Here is a 12,431-nt window from a genome sequence, read left to right as displayed (position 1 = left end):
CTTCATTGACGCCGCTGGAACATCCCTCTCTCTCTCGACCACTAACCCACAGGAACTTCAGTCAGCATGGTAAGACTTCTAGTCCTACGACATCATCCGTACGGACAAGGACGCGGCTGACAACACTCCTGCGTGCAGTCGTCCGGAAAAGTCAAGGCCTCTGCGCTTTGGGGCAAGAACAAGGACGAGCTCAAGAAGCAGCTCGATGACTTGAAGGCCGAGCTGGTGCAGCTGCGCACACAGAAGATTGCTGGCGGCGCTTCCTCGAAGCTCAACAAGATGTACGACACCTTCTACCCATTCACACCTTCCCTCGCACCCAGAAATGAACAAAGGGCCAGTCACTGACATGGCAATACTCAATAGCCACGACGTCCGCAAATCGATCGCTCGCGTGCTCACCATCATCAACGCCAACCAACGCGCCCAGCTCCGTCTCTTCTACCAAAAGAAGAAGTACCTGCCACTCGATCTTCGTGCCAAGCAGACTCGCGCCATCCGCCGCCGTCTGTCTCCAGAGGATGCGGCACGCGTCACCGAGAAGCAGAAGAAGAAGCAGAGACACTTCCCTCAGAGGAACTTCGCCGTGAAGGTATGATTGCTTGAACACCCACATATACCTAATACCTCTCTGGCGAGGAGGAATGGTGGTGGGATATACCCTTGCGACTGGCTGAGCTGACGAGAGACAGGCTGTTGCGTAAAAGGGCTTGACTATTCCAAAAGTTGCGAGCGTGTGCGAGGATTGAGCGAGCGAGATATACACCATGGCGTCAGGGATGGCACTTTTGGCCAACGGGCATTCGTAGTGCCTTGTATCTGTTCTATACAACTCGAAAGACTCATGCTCGCCAACTTCCTCATGTTCTCACACTTCCCGCTGGTTTACACATCGTCCAAACATACCTAATCTCCAAGCTCCGGCAATGGGTTACCACAAGCTGTGGGGGTACCTTCGCGAAGACAAATCCGAAGACGACAATTGCAACTTCTCGTTGTATTTCCTGCCGATGGGGAATCCACGCCAGCGTCTGACCATGTCACCCAAACACATTCAATGTCAGTTGTTGTCATCTTTTGAAAACAATGGTCCTGTCATGACTCTCATTCGCCGTTCGAGCAAATCCTCGCTACTGGCGAGTCGATTGACAGCATTCCTATTGGCACTTGGACTCATCGCTCCGGACATGTAATGTGTTCTCCGCGCCCTCGTACTGCTCCTCCTCGAGTTTGAAGTCAGAGACGAGCCTACCTGACTTGAGTGCCGTCCCCCTCCACTTCCGCTCCTCGAATGATTACTTCGACGCTGCTGTGGCGAAGTGATACCACCAGCATCAATTTTAGTCATTCTAAACTTTGAAGGAATTTCGAGCGGTCGCTCGAAATCTGATCCACGTCGAGAGGTGCTGCCGCGAGGATTCGAGAAGTAGTCAGTGCCGCCATTCGATGCGACAGAGGACGGTTCTCGTGTATAAGCATCAATGAATGCTTGCTGCATGAATCGTCTGCATTCATGAATCCACTCCCAGCCATCGTGGTATAGACTCACGAACTGAAGGAATCCGTGGCTGATCTGTGGAACAATGATCTTCTTGAAATGGTCCTCGTCGTTGAAGACTGCTTCTTCACTAACGAGGCCGACCTCTTTACGGCGGTTGAACTCCAACAGTTTAGCCTGTCGCAACCGCCCTGCGAAAATCTGCGTATCGTCCACGAGGGGATCGCGCTCACCGCATATCAAGAATGTCTTCGGGAATTTTGCGAGTAGCTCTTCCGGTGCTCGAACGGGGGAAAGCCAGTAGTCTGTGGTGAAGTCTGGTCTTCGATGCGGGCCAATGTAGACAATGATCATTGCTCGGAGCATTTCTGGGCTAATAATGCGGTCGTTCGTATATGAGATTACACTGCTCATAGCTAACCGTGTCTTCATACGCTTCTCAGGCTGTTGAGCCACCGACGACTTGCGCCGGGGTCTAGGCGTCACGGTATCGTCTGAGTCTTCAGCATCAGATGTATACGGCGTGGTGCGGTCTATGCGACGATAGTCTTCGGTCTTGCGGTCAAGCACGCGTTTGTCGTCTTTGTTGCGTCTCAGAGAGTTCATCAGCGCGAGATGCTCATCGGACATCCAAATGCCGATGTTGAGCTCGAGAGCTGGATAGATGAGGACGACAGCTTCCGGCGGAGGAAGAGTGTTCGATATAAAGCCCGTGTGCCAAGTGGAGTGCTGGGACTTCTCATCGAGGACCATCAGTACTGTGCCTGCTGCAAGATTGCCACCTGCGCTGTCTCCACTGATGATGATTTTGGGCACATGCTCTCCAGATAGGTTGATGCACCGACCACGTGTCATGATTAGCTGGTAATATGTGTCGTAGCACTCATAAAGCTGGTAAGGGTAGCACTCGTCTGGCGCCTTTTTGTAGTCGAGTGCCAGCACCGGACAGCCCAGCTTGCCGGCCCACGACATCAGCTTGTCGTCGTGGCATCGTGGGTCCATGGCCACGAAACCGCCTCCGGGAATGTCCAGCACGATTTCGCGTTGGCGGCGCAATTCTGTATCTGATCCATCGAAGTACAGCCACGCATCTATTGGTTCCGTGTAGTCGCTGTCTTTGGGTCTGTGTATCTTGATCTTTCTTGGCTCATACTTCATAAGCTTGGGCCTCATCAAGCCCATAAAGAACTTCAGTATGGGTGTATTTGGCTTGTTCCAGCTCACGCGCAGATGCTCCACGCGCAGATCGCCTCTGACTCTGCGCACCATTTCGTCTGCTTGCTCTGCACAGACCAAGTAGTACAGCGTGAAGACGATCTCGCACACATGTCTGAGCCACTTTGGCCTGAGATGCATGGCAGTCCAAAAGCCCGCATCAAGTGCGGTCGTGACCCAGGTGGCTCGAAAGAACTTCTTATCGTACAGATTGGCCAACGGCTCGGGCGACTCGAGTCCCACCACTCGAGCAAAGTTGCGCGTCACGTACAGAGCCATGCAAGACACGACGAGCGCCTGGTGCATGTTGAAGCGTGTAGAGAGCCATCGCGAGAGGCGGTCCACGCCGGGCGGACCATGTCGCTTAAACTTGCGCAGATAGAGGCTCCAGAAGACGACGACGGCGAGCACTTGGTACTTGCGAAAGCGAGTTGACGGCCGCCCTAGGATGTGGTCTGTTCACTCCGTCAGCGGTGCCTTTTCCCGGTGGTCTGTCGGCCTCTAGGCTGTGGAGTGTGCCCCTTCAAGGTATCGAAATGGGCCGCATACCTACCTATCATAGCAGAAGCCGCAAGAGCCCAGCAGCTCTACAGACATCCAGACAACCCAAGCAGACAAAGGAACTTTCGGAATGAGTCTTGGTGGTGATGGTGGTGGTGGTGGTGGTGACGATGGTGGTGGTGATGATGGTGGCGGCGGCGGAGGTGGTGCTGGCGGTGGTGGTGGTGGTGATGGTGATGGACGACGGCTACGTGTAGGGAGGGAGAGAGGCTCGCCGTGCCATGGCGGCAGTGGAGTGGACGAAGGCTAAGTACCGTACCTCCTACATGTAAGGTAAGGTAGGTACTGTACCTAACCTGACCTTAGATCCGTAGACCGTTCGTCATTCGGCCACGAGACTCGACGACTCAACAGTGGCTTTGGCATGTGAAAGACCACGGCCCGTCTCTGTAATCCATCCCGCGCCGGGATGACTAACCGGATCTGGTCTACAGTTGGGGGAGTGTATTAGCACATCCCTCTAGTAAGCTTCAGGCAGAAAGGTCGTGGCACTTTCTCAGGCCTCGGAGGTTTCGTTGAATCCATTGTCCCGTCTTTCCACTTGGACCGAATGGCAAAGCAATTGCGGGTGTGTGCAAGCAACACGGATCCAGAATGTACGGTACCTCCTAGCGGGAGACGCCGGGGACATCCATTGACTACAACCATAGCAGCCACAGCATTCGAAGCCAGAGCGCCATCGACTGCGACGTCCATCAACGAGGCGCGACTATGACGGGACTGACCAGTACAGTGCAGTTTTACGGTACTGGAAGGGAGGTCAGGTAAAGATAATGTGGAATGGCGGGGGGGGCGTGGTTATTCGAGTATAATGCGATTCACTGGCCAGGCGTGTCGCCATCTAATCTACCTAGGTAAGGTATTACACGAAACACGTACATACCGTAACTACACCATAGCCCACATACTGTTCGTCTGTGTATCTGTATCTCCTCTTACAGAGCGTTCTCGCCAAACCCACGCACCCATTCGCTGACTTCGAAGCCAAGACGTCTCAGTGTGGAAGCCTCGACATCAAACGTGTCTTTACCTTCCCCCTTGCTCCTCTTCACCACAAATAGGCTACCGGGCTCCATGATCTCGACCGTGGGCTTGCCACTCTCGGCCACGGCACTGTCTTTGACGTAGATGGTCAAATCGGGACTGATGATGCCGCGCCAGTGTGTGGCGGTCCACTCCCAGTGATCCTTGGGCGAGTACTGTGCATAGGACTCAATGGGAATATGGCAGGCGAAGAAATTGCTGGCGTGCAGGGAGTAATTGGCGATGATGCCCACTGGCTTAGTGCTGCTGTTGGGCGCGGACGAGCCTTTGCTCGAGCTGGAGGCTTTGCGTGTGGATGATGAATGTCCTCCTTCCACCTGCTCAGCCTCGTCGCCATATCGATCAGTCTCCGAGGGTTCCGCACCGTGAGCGCGTGCGGCTACTCGATCAGGCGACGCTCTGTTCGTATTGGCCTCCGAGTCGTTGCTGTCGTCGTAATTCTCATCGATGGGCGCTCTGCCTTTGGCTTTGGGCAGGGTGGAAGGAGCGTCGACCATGACAGAATCAGTCGGTGATATCGCGCCCATCATCAGCGACTCTGTGATACTGCTGCTCTTCAACAGCCAATCTGCTGCCAGGCGGTGATATCGCGCCATGATCTGCTGCTTACTGCCTTCGCAGCTCACCGCAGGCCCGTCGAGCTGCTTTACATTCAGATCCTCTCCTTTGCCCAATGTGTTACTCAGCCAATTGGCAAGAGTCTTGACAGCCTCGAGATTGTCACCCTCGATGGCGACTAGAGGTCCCCGAGGCGCTGACTTTCTGACTGGTGTGGGCGGCGCAACTTTACCCAACACATTGATCTTGTACCAAAAGTCCAGGCTCATGATGGACTCTTTCACACTCTTGACACCGCCGCTAGATGTCATCGGACCAGGAGCAACACCAGCGCTGTTGGTTTGTAATGGTGGCAGTGTCAATGATCGGTCATGTGCTCCTACGTGTCCTTGGGACAAGCGGTGTTGCGCATAGCCTGGTCCAGGTCTGGGAGGTGGTGCCATGGGTCCAGGAGAACTCACCACACCGCGCAGTCCAGGGAGCGATTCGCGCCGCGCGTGTGCTGCCGCTGGTGGATATGGATGCGAAGGAGGTGTCTGGTTAAAGGGAAATGGCGTGCCAGGGCCAACGTGCACTCCCGGAGGCGGTGCAGTCACATACCGTGGTGGCGGTGGGCGTGAAGTCATAGGATTGGAGTGCTCACTGATGTTATTATACCGCCGCCGCTTGAGTTCGGGACTGAGAGGACCGAGATCGTCGCGCTCGTCGTGATGGTTAGGAGACATGGTGCTGCTGGGGAAGCGGCCAGACCGTCTTGCTGCTGGTGATTGGAGACTGAGGTCCCGGAACACGGGCAGTGTTCTGGTGACCGGCGTAGCGAGGGGGCCCGGTGTGTTGGCTGTCGCTGGACTATTGCTGGCTGTGTACGGTGTCGATGGGGCCAATATGCTCTTCCCGCCACACTTGTGACAGCGAGCCTTCTCAACTCCCGATGCTGGCTCTGATGACACGCTGCCTCTTCGATTGCTGCGCTTGGGCTGGTAACGATAGGAGGGGTATTGCTGTTGGTGGCGGACCTTCTCCTCTTCAGCAAGCGCTTTCCACCTTGCTTTGACCTCTGGAGCTTGGTTCTGCCACTGCTCGCCGATGATTTTGGAAATCTCCGGGTTCGCGAGACCGGGATTTTGAGCGACGACTTGGGCCTGTTGGTTCTGGCGATACAGAATGAAGGCTATATAGCACGTTAGCAACGCGGGTCAAGCTCAGCATGCGCGCGCGACTTGACGCACCGTTCCTGGGTCTCGGGATCTTGGGCTCTGGTTGGCAGATGCAGACGTGTACTTCGCCGCCGTCGCAAGTCGGATGCGCCGAGTACGCGTTGGGGAGAGTGAGGTCTTTGTCCTCGGCCTCCACAATGCCAGCGGTCCGCTTTCTTGTTGTCCGACTGAAAGGGGGGCTCTCTTCAGGCGTCAATGGAGTCTTGGTTGGATCTCGGCCAGAGGGACTTGAAGAGCGTCGGCGGGAGCGCGAGGAGACGGAGGACGACGTGCGCCGACTGGAACCTGTAGTAATATTATGGCTGCTGCCTCGTGTATCCTGAGCTTGAGACTGGTTCAAGACAGCGTCATTAGCTGGGTGGGAGCCGCCGGACATGGTTCTCTGCCACAGCTGTCTCGTGAAGACGATGTGTGAGGGAGCATTGGCGGAGTGCAGCGTTTGCACAGGCTGATGCGGTTGATTCCACTGTCGATGCGGAGGAAGCAGGGGCAGCGGTAAATCGTGGAGTGAAGCAGACATCGGAGACGAGACAGCGGGGTCTCACCGTCCTCTTGTTCCACTGGCATTCCCACTCGACAATGAAAGCCCTGCTACCTACGCACCAATAGAGGCGCGTGACGGGTCCAGACGTGCCATTATTGCAAAGAAACGCAAGAATTATCGTTGTGTCTATTATTCCACGCCCACGGTGGCATGCGCTCCTTTGTCCAATGACGAGCACGGCCCTCTTCTGCCTCGCGCAATGCTGCGATTGTTGCGGGATGGATGTGTATGCAGTGTTTTCTTTGTTTCTTTGTTGGAACCCGCGGATCCGAAAGCGGCCCAGCCATAGCGGCGAGACGTGTGTGAATGAAAGTTGAGACATTCCTAGGGCGGTGAGCATGCAAGGAGGCGGTTCCCAAGAAATGCTCACAACGCACAATACAATGCGAATCGTGAATGAAGATGGGCCATACCCTCCTCATCGTGATCCGCCTCGCCAGGTCTCCCGCACGCTGGGATGACCGATAGATGTGTTGCAATCCTGGCCATGCCATGGCGACACGAGACACCGACACAGTGGAAGGTCACACATACTTGCGACTTTGCAAACGTGTTGTGGAACATCATCGCACAAGCCCGATTATCGTGCCCATCACAGACTGCAAACTAGGTACTTGGGGCCTGTTTGGAGGTCGCCGTCCACGGCCATCCGTCCTCCATCCAGCACTCCCATAACCCAGGATGGGGTTTGACAGCTGCAATGAGCCGGCGATTGTCATACATGCACAAACAAACCGCTTCCCGACGCGCAGGCCGTCTCGCGTGGCTCATACGTGTTCGTTCATGTCCATGCCGCCATCCGACTGCTACACTGTCCCAGGGAGAGCGAGCCTGGTGTCGCGGACCACGTCTGACCTCTTTGGTCAGCCACGTCAAACCATCCGTCCATCCGTCCATCCGTCCATCCTTCTCCCTGCTTTCACATGCAACAGTGGTGTTGGTCTTTTTGGGGGCCAAGTCCTCGTTCGCCTGCGTCGGGCGCGTTGCACACAATACTGCATGCAAGCGCACGGCTGCTCGTACCGGTCTCAACTCAGCACAGTCAGTCAGTTACGTCAGGCTCGTCAGCGCTCGTGCTCGAGCATGGAGACACAGCCCGAGTTCATATGGTACAGACAGTCTCACTGCGGGCACTGCAGTGTTTAATCTCCTTCAACTTCCGTTGTGCTGACCCGCTCCTTTCACAGCAGCTCGCCGTCCACAACGTCCGTTTGGCCGTAGGGTTGGGCTATGCTATGCAGAGTCTTCGTATCGATGTGCTTGCTGCCAGACTGGCCCAGCCGTGATGCGCCGATGGATGATCATGGCACTGCATCGTGTCTGCATGCCAGAAGAGGATATAGCCATCACACTTGTGGGCGTCACGCGACCAAAGCAGCCACTCGTGGCAGTAACCATGATAGAAGACGCACAGAAAGGCTCTGTACAAGCAGACCTCCGCCGTGGAGTAGGAGGTATTCCGGCAGATGTTCAGAGAAGTAGGTGCACGGTGATGATCAGTTCAGCCTAACCTGAAGTGTTCTAAGCCTAGCCTGTTGCTGAATATCATACCATGATACCCCCCACACGTAATTATAGATTGAGTATAGCGGACAACACGGTACGTGTAGAACAGTAACTAAGGTAAGTGGTAGTGTACCTGTACCTATAGGGATTAGGAAGAGCTCCTCCCGCTCCGTCGGGTGCCCCAACTACCTTACCTACCTACCTGTAGAAGTCTAGAACTGCTGACTCGGAGTTTGGCTCAACTTCATTTCCATTGGCAGCCATGTCGGGACATGCTCACTCTCACTCCCACGAAGGGCCAGCGGCAGCATCACACTCTCACGCTGCTGTAGACCATGGCCACACGCACGAAATTCTCGATGGCCCCGGCTCCTTTCTGGGTCGCGAAATGCCCATCATCGCAGGCAGAGATTGGAAAGACCGAGCATTCACGGTCGGCATCGGTGGGTATGTCTTCTGCCCAGTGGTTCGATGGCCGTACTCGTCGCAGTCGGCATCGCCGTAGCCGTGACGCTGTCGAGGGACTGGAACTGCCCACTAATCATGCTCTGAACTCGCAGGCCCGTCGGATCCGGCAAAACCGCCCTCATGCTCGCTCTCTGCCTCGCCCTCCGAGATCAATACAGCATTGCCGCGGTGACGAACGACATCTTTACCCGCGAGGATGGCGAATTCCTCACCCGCCATAAAGCACTCCCCGCAGAACGAATCAGAGCAATCGAGACGGGAGGCTGTCCGCATGCCGCAGTCCGCGAGGACATTTCGCAGAATCTCGCAGCGTTGCAAGATTTGCAAAAGGAGTTTCAGACCGATCTTCTGTTGATCGAGTCGGGGGGAGACAACCTTGCTGCGAACTACTCACGAGAATTGGCAGACTACATCATATATGTGATCGATGTCAGTGGAGGTGACAAGATTCCCCGCAAGGGAGGACCGGGCATCACGCAGAGTGATCTGCTCATCGTCAACAAGACAGACCTTGCCGAGCTCATAGGTGCCGACCTACACGTCATGGATAGGGACGCCCGGAAAATTAGGTGAGGCGCCCGGATTGGCTCGAAGGGGCTCGTCCTCGCATAGTGCAGACTGACAATTCGTGACAGGGAGGGAGGACCAACGATTTTCGCGCAGGTGAAGAATGGAAAGGGCGTGGACCAAATCGTAGACCTGATCTTGAGCGCGCGGAGAGCAAACGTAGCGGCGTGAAGGCTGCCGCCTGGTCAATCCGTTTGAAGCGTTCATGCACGCTATTGTCCACTAATATGGGCTCGCGTACAGGCATACACATACACCCGCGAGTGCACGCCTTGATTCAGCTGACATGCTCCAGCAAGAAGACCAACTATGGTTGTAGTGTGTATGAGTGGTACTGTTCCTTATCTTGCCTTCAGTAGGTATGCCCCCTTCATGTCTTACGCCACAGCCACATTACAAGCGACCATAGAGCAGCCTCTTCTGCCCTCTCCGCCCGGTGGCGAAGCTCCGTGCTCCATATCGACAATCCCCGATGCGCTGCAATACTCTCTCAGAGACAGCAGCCAGCAGCTGTGCCTTTCGGTCGGAAAAAAGTTACTCGCTACGGGACAAGAGCTGTCAGCAAGTCTGACCCGGTACACGCGCCGCCGTAATGTGAGGGCTAAGGTAGGTGTGTGGTCGCGTTCGACGATCGTGACTTCATGCACTAGAAGTTCACCACTGTTACTGTGTGATCTTCTGATGCCCAGACAACAGCAGCCGTCACTGTACTTATTGTCGAGGATTTGATGCAACTGCCTCGAGCCTTCAAGGGAAGGGAGGGAAAGAAAAGAAAAGGAAAGGAAAAATACTTACTATAACGAGAGGGTCAAGTCGCCGCGAATGCTGGCTTTGAGCTCAATCTCAATGTCCAGGTTGGCTTCTAATGTAAGCTTGAGACCATCTTGGTCTTTTAGGACTGACTTGAAAGTGTTAGCATTTCCGAAGACTTCTTGAGGGCGTGGTGCTGCTGCCGGACTTACTCCACTGCTTGCTTCCTCTTGTGGCGTGATGTAGTAGGGCTGATTGGGATTGGAGCCCCGGACGGGAATTTCACCTCGCATCGCTCGTGCGTGGGTGACGGGACCGTCCATGGATGTACTATCGGGCCCGATTCGCTCGAATGGTCGCTGTTGCTCGAGATCCCCGTTGGCGTCCGCTTCCTCGAGGGCTTCGAGCGAGCCCGTCTTCATGTATTTGCCATCCTCCATGGCCTGCTGTACTCGTTTCCTACGCTCGCGGCGTGAGGACGATCGGGAGCGATTAGACTCCAGACCGGATTCGCGCTTTTCTTTCTTGATGAGCTTGTCTTGCTTCTCCTGTTGCTGTACAGTCCTCTGCTTCGGCGGGTTCTTTTGCGTCTCCTCTGACAAGTGCTCCAACTTGGGTTCCTCGATGTACTTTCTCCGGTACGACTCGTTGTTGACGGCGTCTGCCATCTTGCTGCTCCCCTTCTCGCCTTGAGCTGAATGATATATAGACCTGAATTTGATCGATGATTGATGAGTGAAAGCTACAGAGAGAGGGACAGAGTGTGTGTGTATGTGAGTGTATGTGAGTGTGTGTGAGGGACCTAGGCTCACCCTCTGCGTGCTGTACCCACCTACCCACTACAGAATACGGCTCTCGTCGCCAGTCAGCCCGTCAGTCAGCACATGCAACGAAACCTGTTTCCATTCGATCGCGCTACTGTACCGTGCCTGCCTATTCTTCATCCAAGGCACCCACCCCACACACCCCTGTCGCACCGCCACAGTATCCACCTTGAACACCTACCTAATCATGTACAATCGGAGGAGGTGGTGGTGTCGGGTGCATTAACAAAGATCGTCTATCGTCATAAGTCGTCAGTCATCACATGCAATGGAACACTCATGCAGGTGCGGTTGTACAACTGGGAAAGAAATTTGCTAGGATCAAGGATGACAAGAATTGAGCTGACGCCATTATGGAGCGGACGGCCCGAGACTTGGGGACTCTCATCCATGTCATAATGCTTCATGGATTGACATTGAAGGTCTTCCATCTCAGAGGGTCGGTGTGTACTCGAGTTGAGTTCATCAACTAGGAGGTACATGTAGATAGGTAGATGATGGTAAGGTAGGTAAAGTACATTTGCACGTCTCGCCATCAAAATCATCAATCCAAAATTTCAACGGAATTACCAACAAACTCCCCCTATTTTACTTGGACTGGAGCGCAATGGTCTGCTCTGCTCTACATGTATCTAATTCAAGAGACCGAGCGTGAGGTCTCCGTGGATTTTAGCCTTTAACTGAATCTCAATATCAAGATTGAGTTCCAGCCGAAGTCGCAACTGTTCACCACCACCCTCATCTTTCCCGCCTCCGCCTTCCTCCTGTCCTTGCTTGCCGCCGCCCGTCAAGCCGCCCAGTGCCTTTCCGGCAGTGTCGCCGACGCTGTTGACCGCATTGCCAGCGGTCCCCTGTACGAGTTCGCCCGCCTGGTTGACGACTTCGCCACCAGGAAGGTCTTCCGTGATGCCGTCCAGCGGACCGCCCTGTGAGTTCTTGGTTTGCTGTTGCTTCTTTTGACGCTGTCGCTGGCGGCGTCCTCCCGCAGCGCTTTGATCGCTGCGAGCAATAGATTCCGTGTCACTCTCCTGTTGCCCTCCTTTGCGGCCGCGGCCTCGACTCTGGCGGCGGCGCGACTGTTGGCGAGACTGTGCCACTTCGGGCTCCATTTGAGACTCTCCGTCGCCGTCAGCTTCGGCGCCGGCTTCTGCTGATGCCTCTTGCTCTGCTCCGGCCTCGACTTCGTTTTCCGTGTGATCGGGAGTGGGTTGCTGCTCGGGCTTCTTTTGGCCCAACTTCTTGGGCGTCTTTTTCGTACTTTTGCTGTTGGCTTCTGCGCTGCCAGATGCGTTCAGTCCGGCGTTCGCACCACCTTGGCCCGACAAGCTGGCTGAACTCTCTTCCTGTTGAGACGACATACTGGTTTCTTTCGTGCTGTGTGCAGTGTGCGAGGGTAAAAGAGCTTGTGTGGTGGTTGTGCTTGTGGTTGTGCGCGAGGGAGGTTGAGATGCAACAAGTCAGGAACTGCGAGATAGGTCAAGTGGTGCACTTAGGCCACCGCAACAAGTACCTACCAAACCTGTTTCTCCTGGCATTGATCCATTCTCATGTTGTACCCACCTGACGCAATAGGCTCCAGAGCCGCCACAGCTGGCAGGGGTACATTTCAGGTTCACTGTGAAGCGTAAGCGAGCCGCATTGCGTGGCGCATATTCATATCCTCGTCGTTGCGCTGTTGC

General features: G+C 55.0%; 7 protein-coding genes across 7 annotated transcripts; 2 read left to right on the top strand and 5 right to left on the bottom strand.

Annotated features, from left to right (window-relative positions):
• Window positions 1-66: 66 nt before the first annotated feature.
• On the top strand, window positions 67-598 carry SEPMUDRAFT_104404 (60S ribosomal protein; the record flags this gene model as incomplete). Its single annotated transcript, XM_016900538.1, has 3 exons — window positions 67-69; window positions 139-281; window positions 367-598. 3 exons carry the CDS (start codon window positions 67-69, stop codon window positions 596-598), a joined length of 378 nt encoding a protein of 125 aa, XP_016765220.1.
• On the bottom strand, window positions 139-3,356 carry SEPMUDRAFT_122511 (alpha/beta-hydrolase). Its single transcript, XM_016901775.1, has 4 exons — window positions 3,269-3,356; window positions 693-3,170; window positions 367-592; window positions 139-281 (listed from the first exon to the last, which is right to left on the bottom strand). Exons 1-2 carry the CDS (start codon window positions 3,271-3,273, stop codon window positions 1,061-1,063), a joined length of 2,115 nt encoding a protein of 704 aa, XP_016765219.1. The 5' UTR covers window positions 3,274-3,356; the 3' UTR covers window positions 139-281; window positions 367-592; window positions 693-1,060.
• A 736-nt stretch (window positions 3,357-4,092) lies between these two features.
• SEPMUDRAFT_153151 (uncharacterized protein) lies at window positions 4,093-7,150 on the bottom strand (the record flags this gene model as incomplete). Its single annotated transcript, XM_016907503.1, has 4 exons — window positions 6,106-7,150; window positions 4,214-6,047; window positions 4,158-4,162; window positions 4,093-4,124 (listed from the first exon to the last, which is right to left on the bottom strand). Exons 1-4 carry the CDS (start codon window positions 6,611-6,613, stop codon window positions 4,093-4,095), a joined length of 2,379 nt encoding a protein of 792 aa, XP_016765218.1. The 5' UTR covers window positions 6,614-7,150.
• SEPMUDRAFT_122510 (uncharacterized protein) lies at window positions 6,520-7,150 on the bottom strand (the record flags this gene model as incomplete). The annotated part of the gene is made up of 1 exon (XM_016901774.1): window positions 6,520-7,150. A coding segment is annotated over exon 1 (365 nt), but the record flags the coding sequence as incomplete, so codon positions are not given.
• A 790-nt stretch (window positions 7,151-7,940) lies between these two features.
• Window positions 7,941-10,736, top strand: SEPMUDRAFT_153150 (urease accessory protein UreG; the record flags this gene model as incomplete). Its single annotated transcript, XM_016907502.1, has 7 exons — window positions 7,941-8,115; window positions 8,253-8,260; window positions 8,352-8,590; window positions 8,704-9,180; window positions 9,247-9,824; window positions 9,974-10,080; window positions 10,141-10,736. The coding sequence occupies 5 exons, from the start codon at window positions 7,941-7,943 to the stop codon at window positions 9,347-9,349; spliced, it is 1,002 nt and encodes a 333-aa protein (XP_016765215.1). The 3' UTR covers window positions 9,350-9,824; window positions 9,974-10,080; window positions 10,141-10,736.
• SEPMUDRAFT_146190 (uncharacterized protein) lies at window positions 8,351-10,736 on the bottom strand. Its single transcript, XM_016903508.1, has 5 exons — window positions 10,141-10,736; window positions 9,974-10,080; window positions 9,245-9,719; window positions 8,704-9,178; window positions 8,351-8,590 (listed from the first exon to the last, which is right to left on the bottom strand). The coding sequence occupies exons 1-3, from the start codon at window positions 10,594-10,596 to the stop codon at window positions 9,713-9,715; spliced, it is 570 nt and encodes a 189-aa protein (XP_016765216.1). The 5' UTR covers window positions 10,597-10,736; the 3' UTR covers window positions 8,351-8,590; window positions 8,704-9,178; window positions 9,245-9,712.
• Window positions 10,737-11,196: 460 nt separating this feature from the next.
• On the bottom strand, window positions 11,197-12,270 carry SEPMUDRAFT_146188 (uncharacterized protein). Its single transcript, XM_016903507.1, has one exon. The coding sequence runs from the start codon at window positions 12,108-12,110 to the stop codon at window positions 11,385-11,387; it is 726 nt and encodes a 241-aa protein (XP_016765214.1). The 5' UTR covers window positions 12,111-12,270; the 3' UTR covers window positions 11,197-11,384.
• Window positions 12,271-12,431: the final 161 nt, after the last annotated feature.

This window comes from Sphaerulina musiva, assembly GCF_000320565.1.
Source record: "Sphaerulina musiva SO2202 unplaced genomic scaffold SEPMUscaffold_1, whole genome shotgun sequence".
NCBI classification, from domain to species: Eukaryota; Fungi; Ascomycota; class Dothideomycetes; order Mycosphaerellales; family Mycosphaerellaceae; genus Sphaerulina; species Sphaerulina musiva.
The sequence above is the reverse complement of the archived record's forward strand: the minus strand, read 5'-3'. Positions and strand labels throughout refer to the sequence as shown.

What these genes read in the sequence shown, in the direction of transcription:
- SEPMUDRAFT_146190 (XM_016903508.1), bottom strand. Translation starts at nt 10,596, where the DNA reads ATGGCAGACGCCGTCAACAACGAGTCGTACCGGAGAAAGTACATCGAG. An exon ending in AAGAGGAAGCAAGCAGTGGA is followed by an intron (nt 10,081 to 10,140) that starts GTAAGTCCGGCA and finishes AACACTTTCAAG; the next exon opens with TCAGTCCTAAAAGACCAAGA.
- SEPMUDRAFT_146188 (XM_016903507.1), bottom strand. Translation starts at nt 12,110, where the DNA reads ATGTCGTCTCAACAGGAAGAGAGTTCAGCCAGCTTGTCGGGCCAAGGT.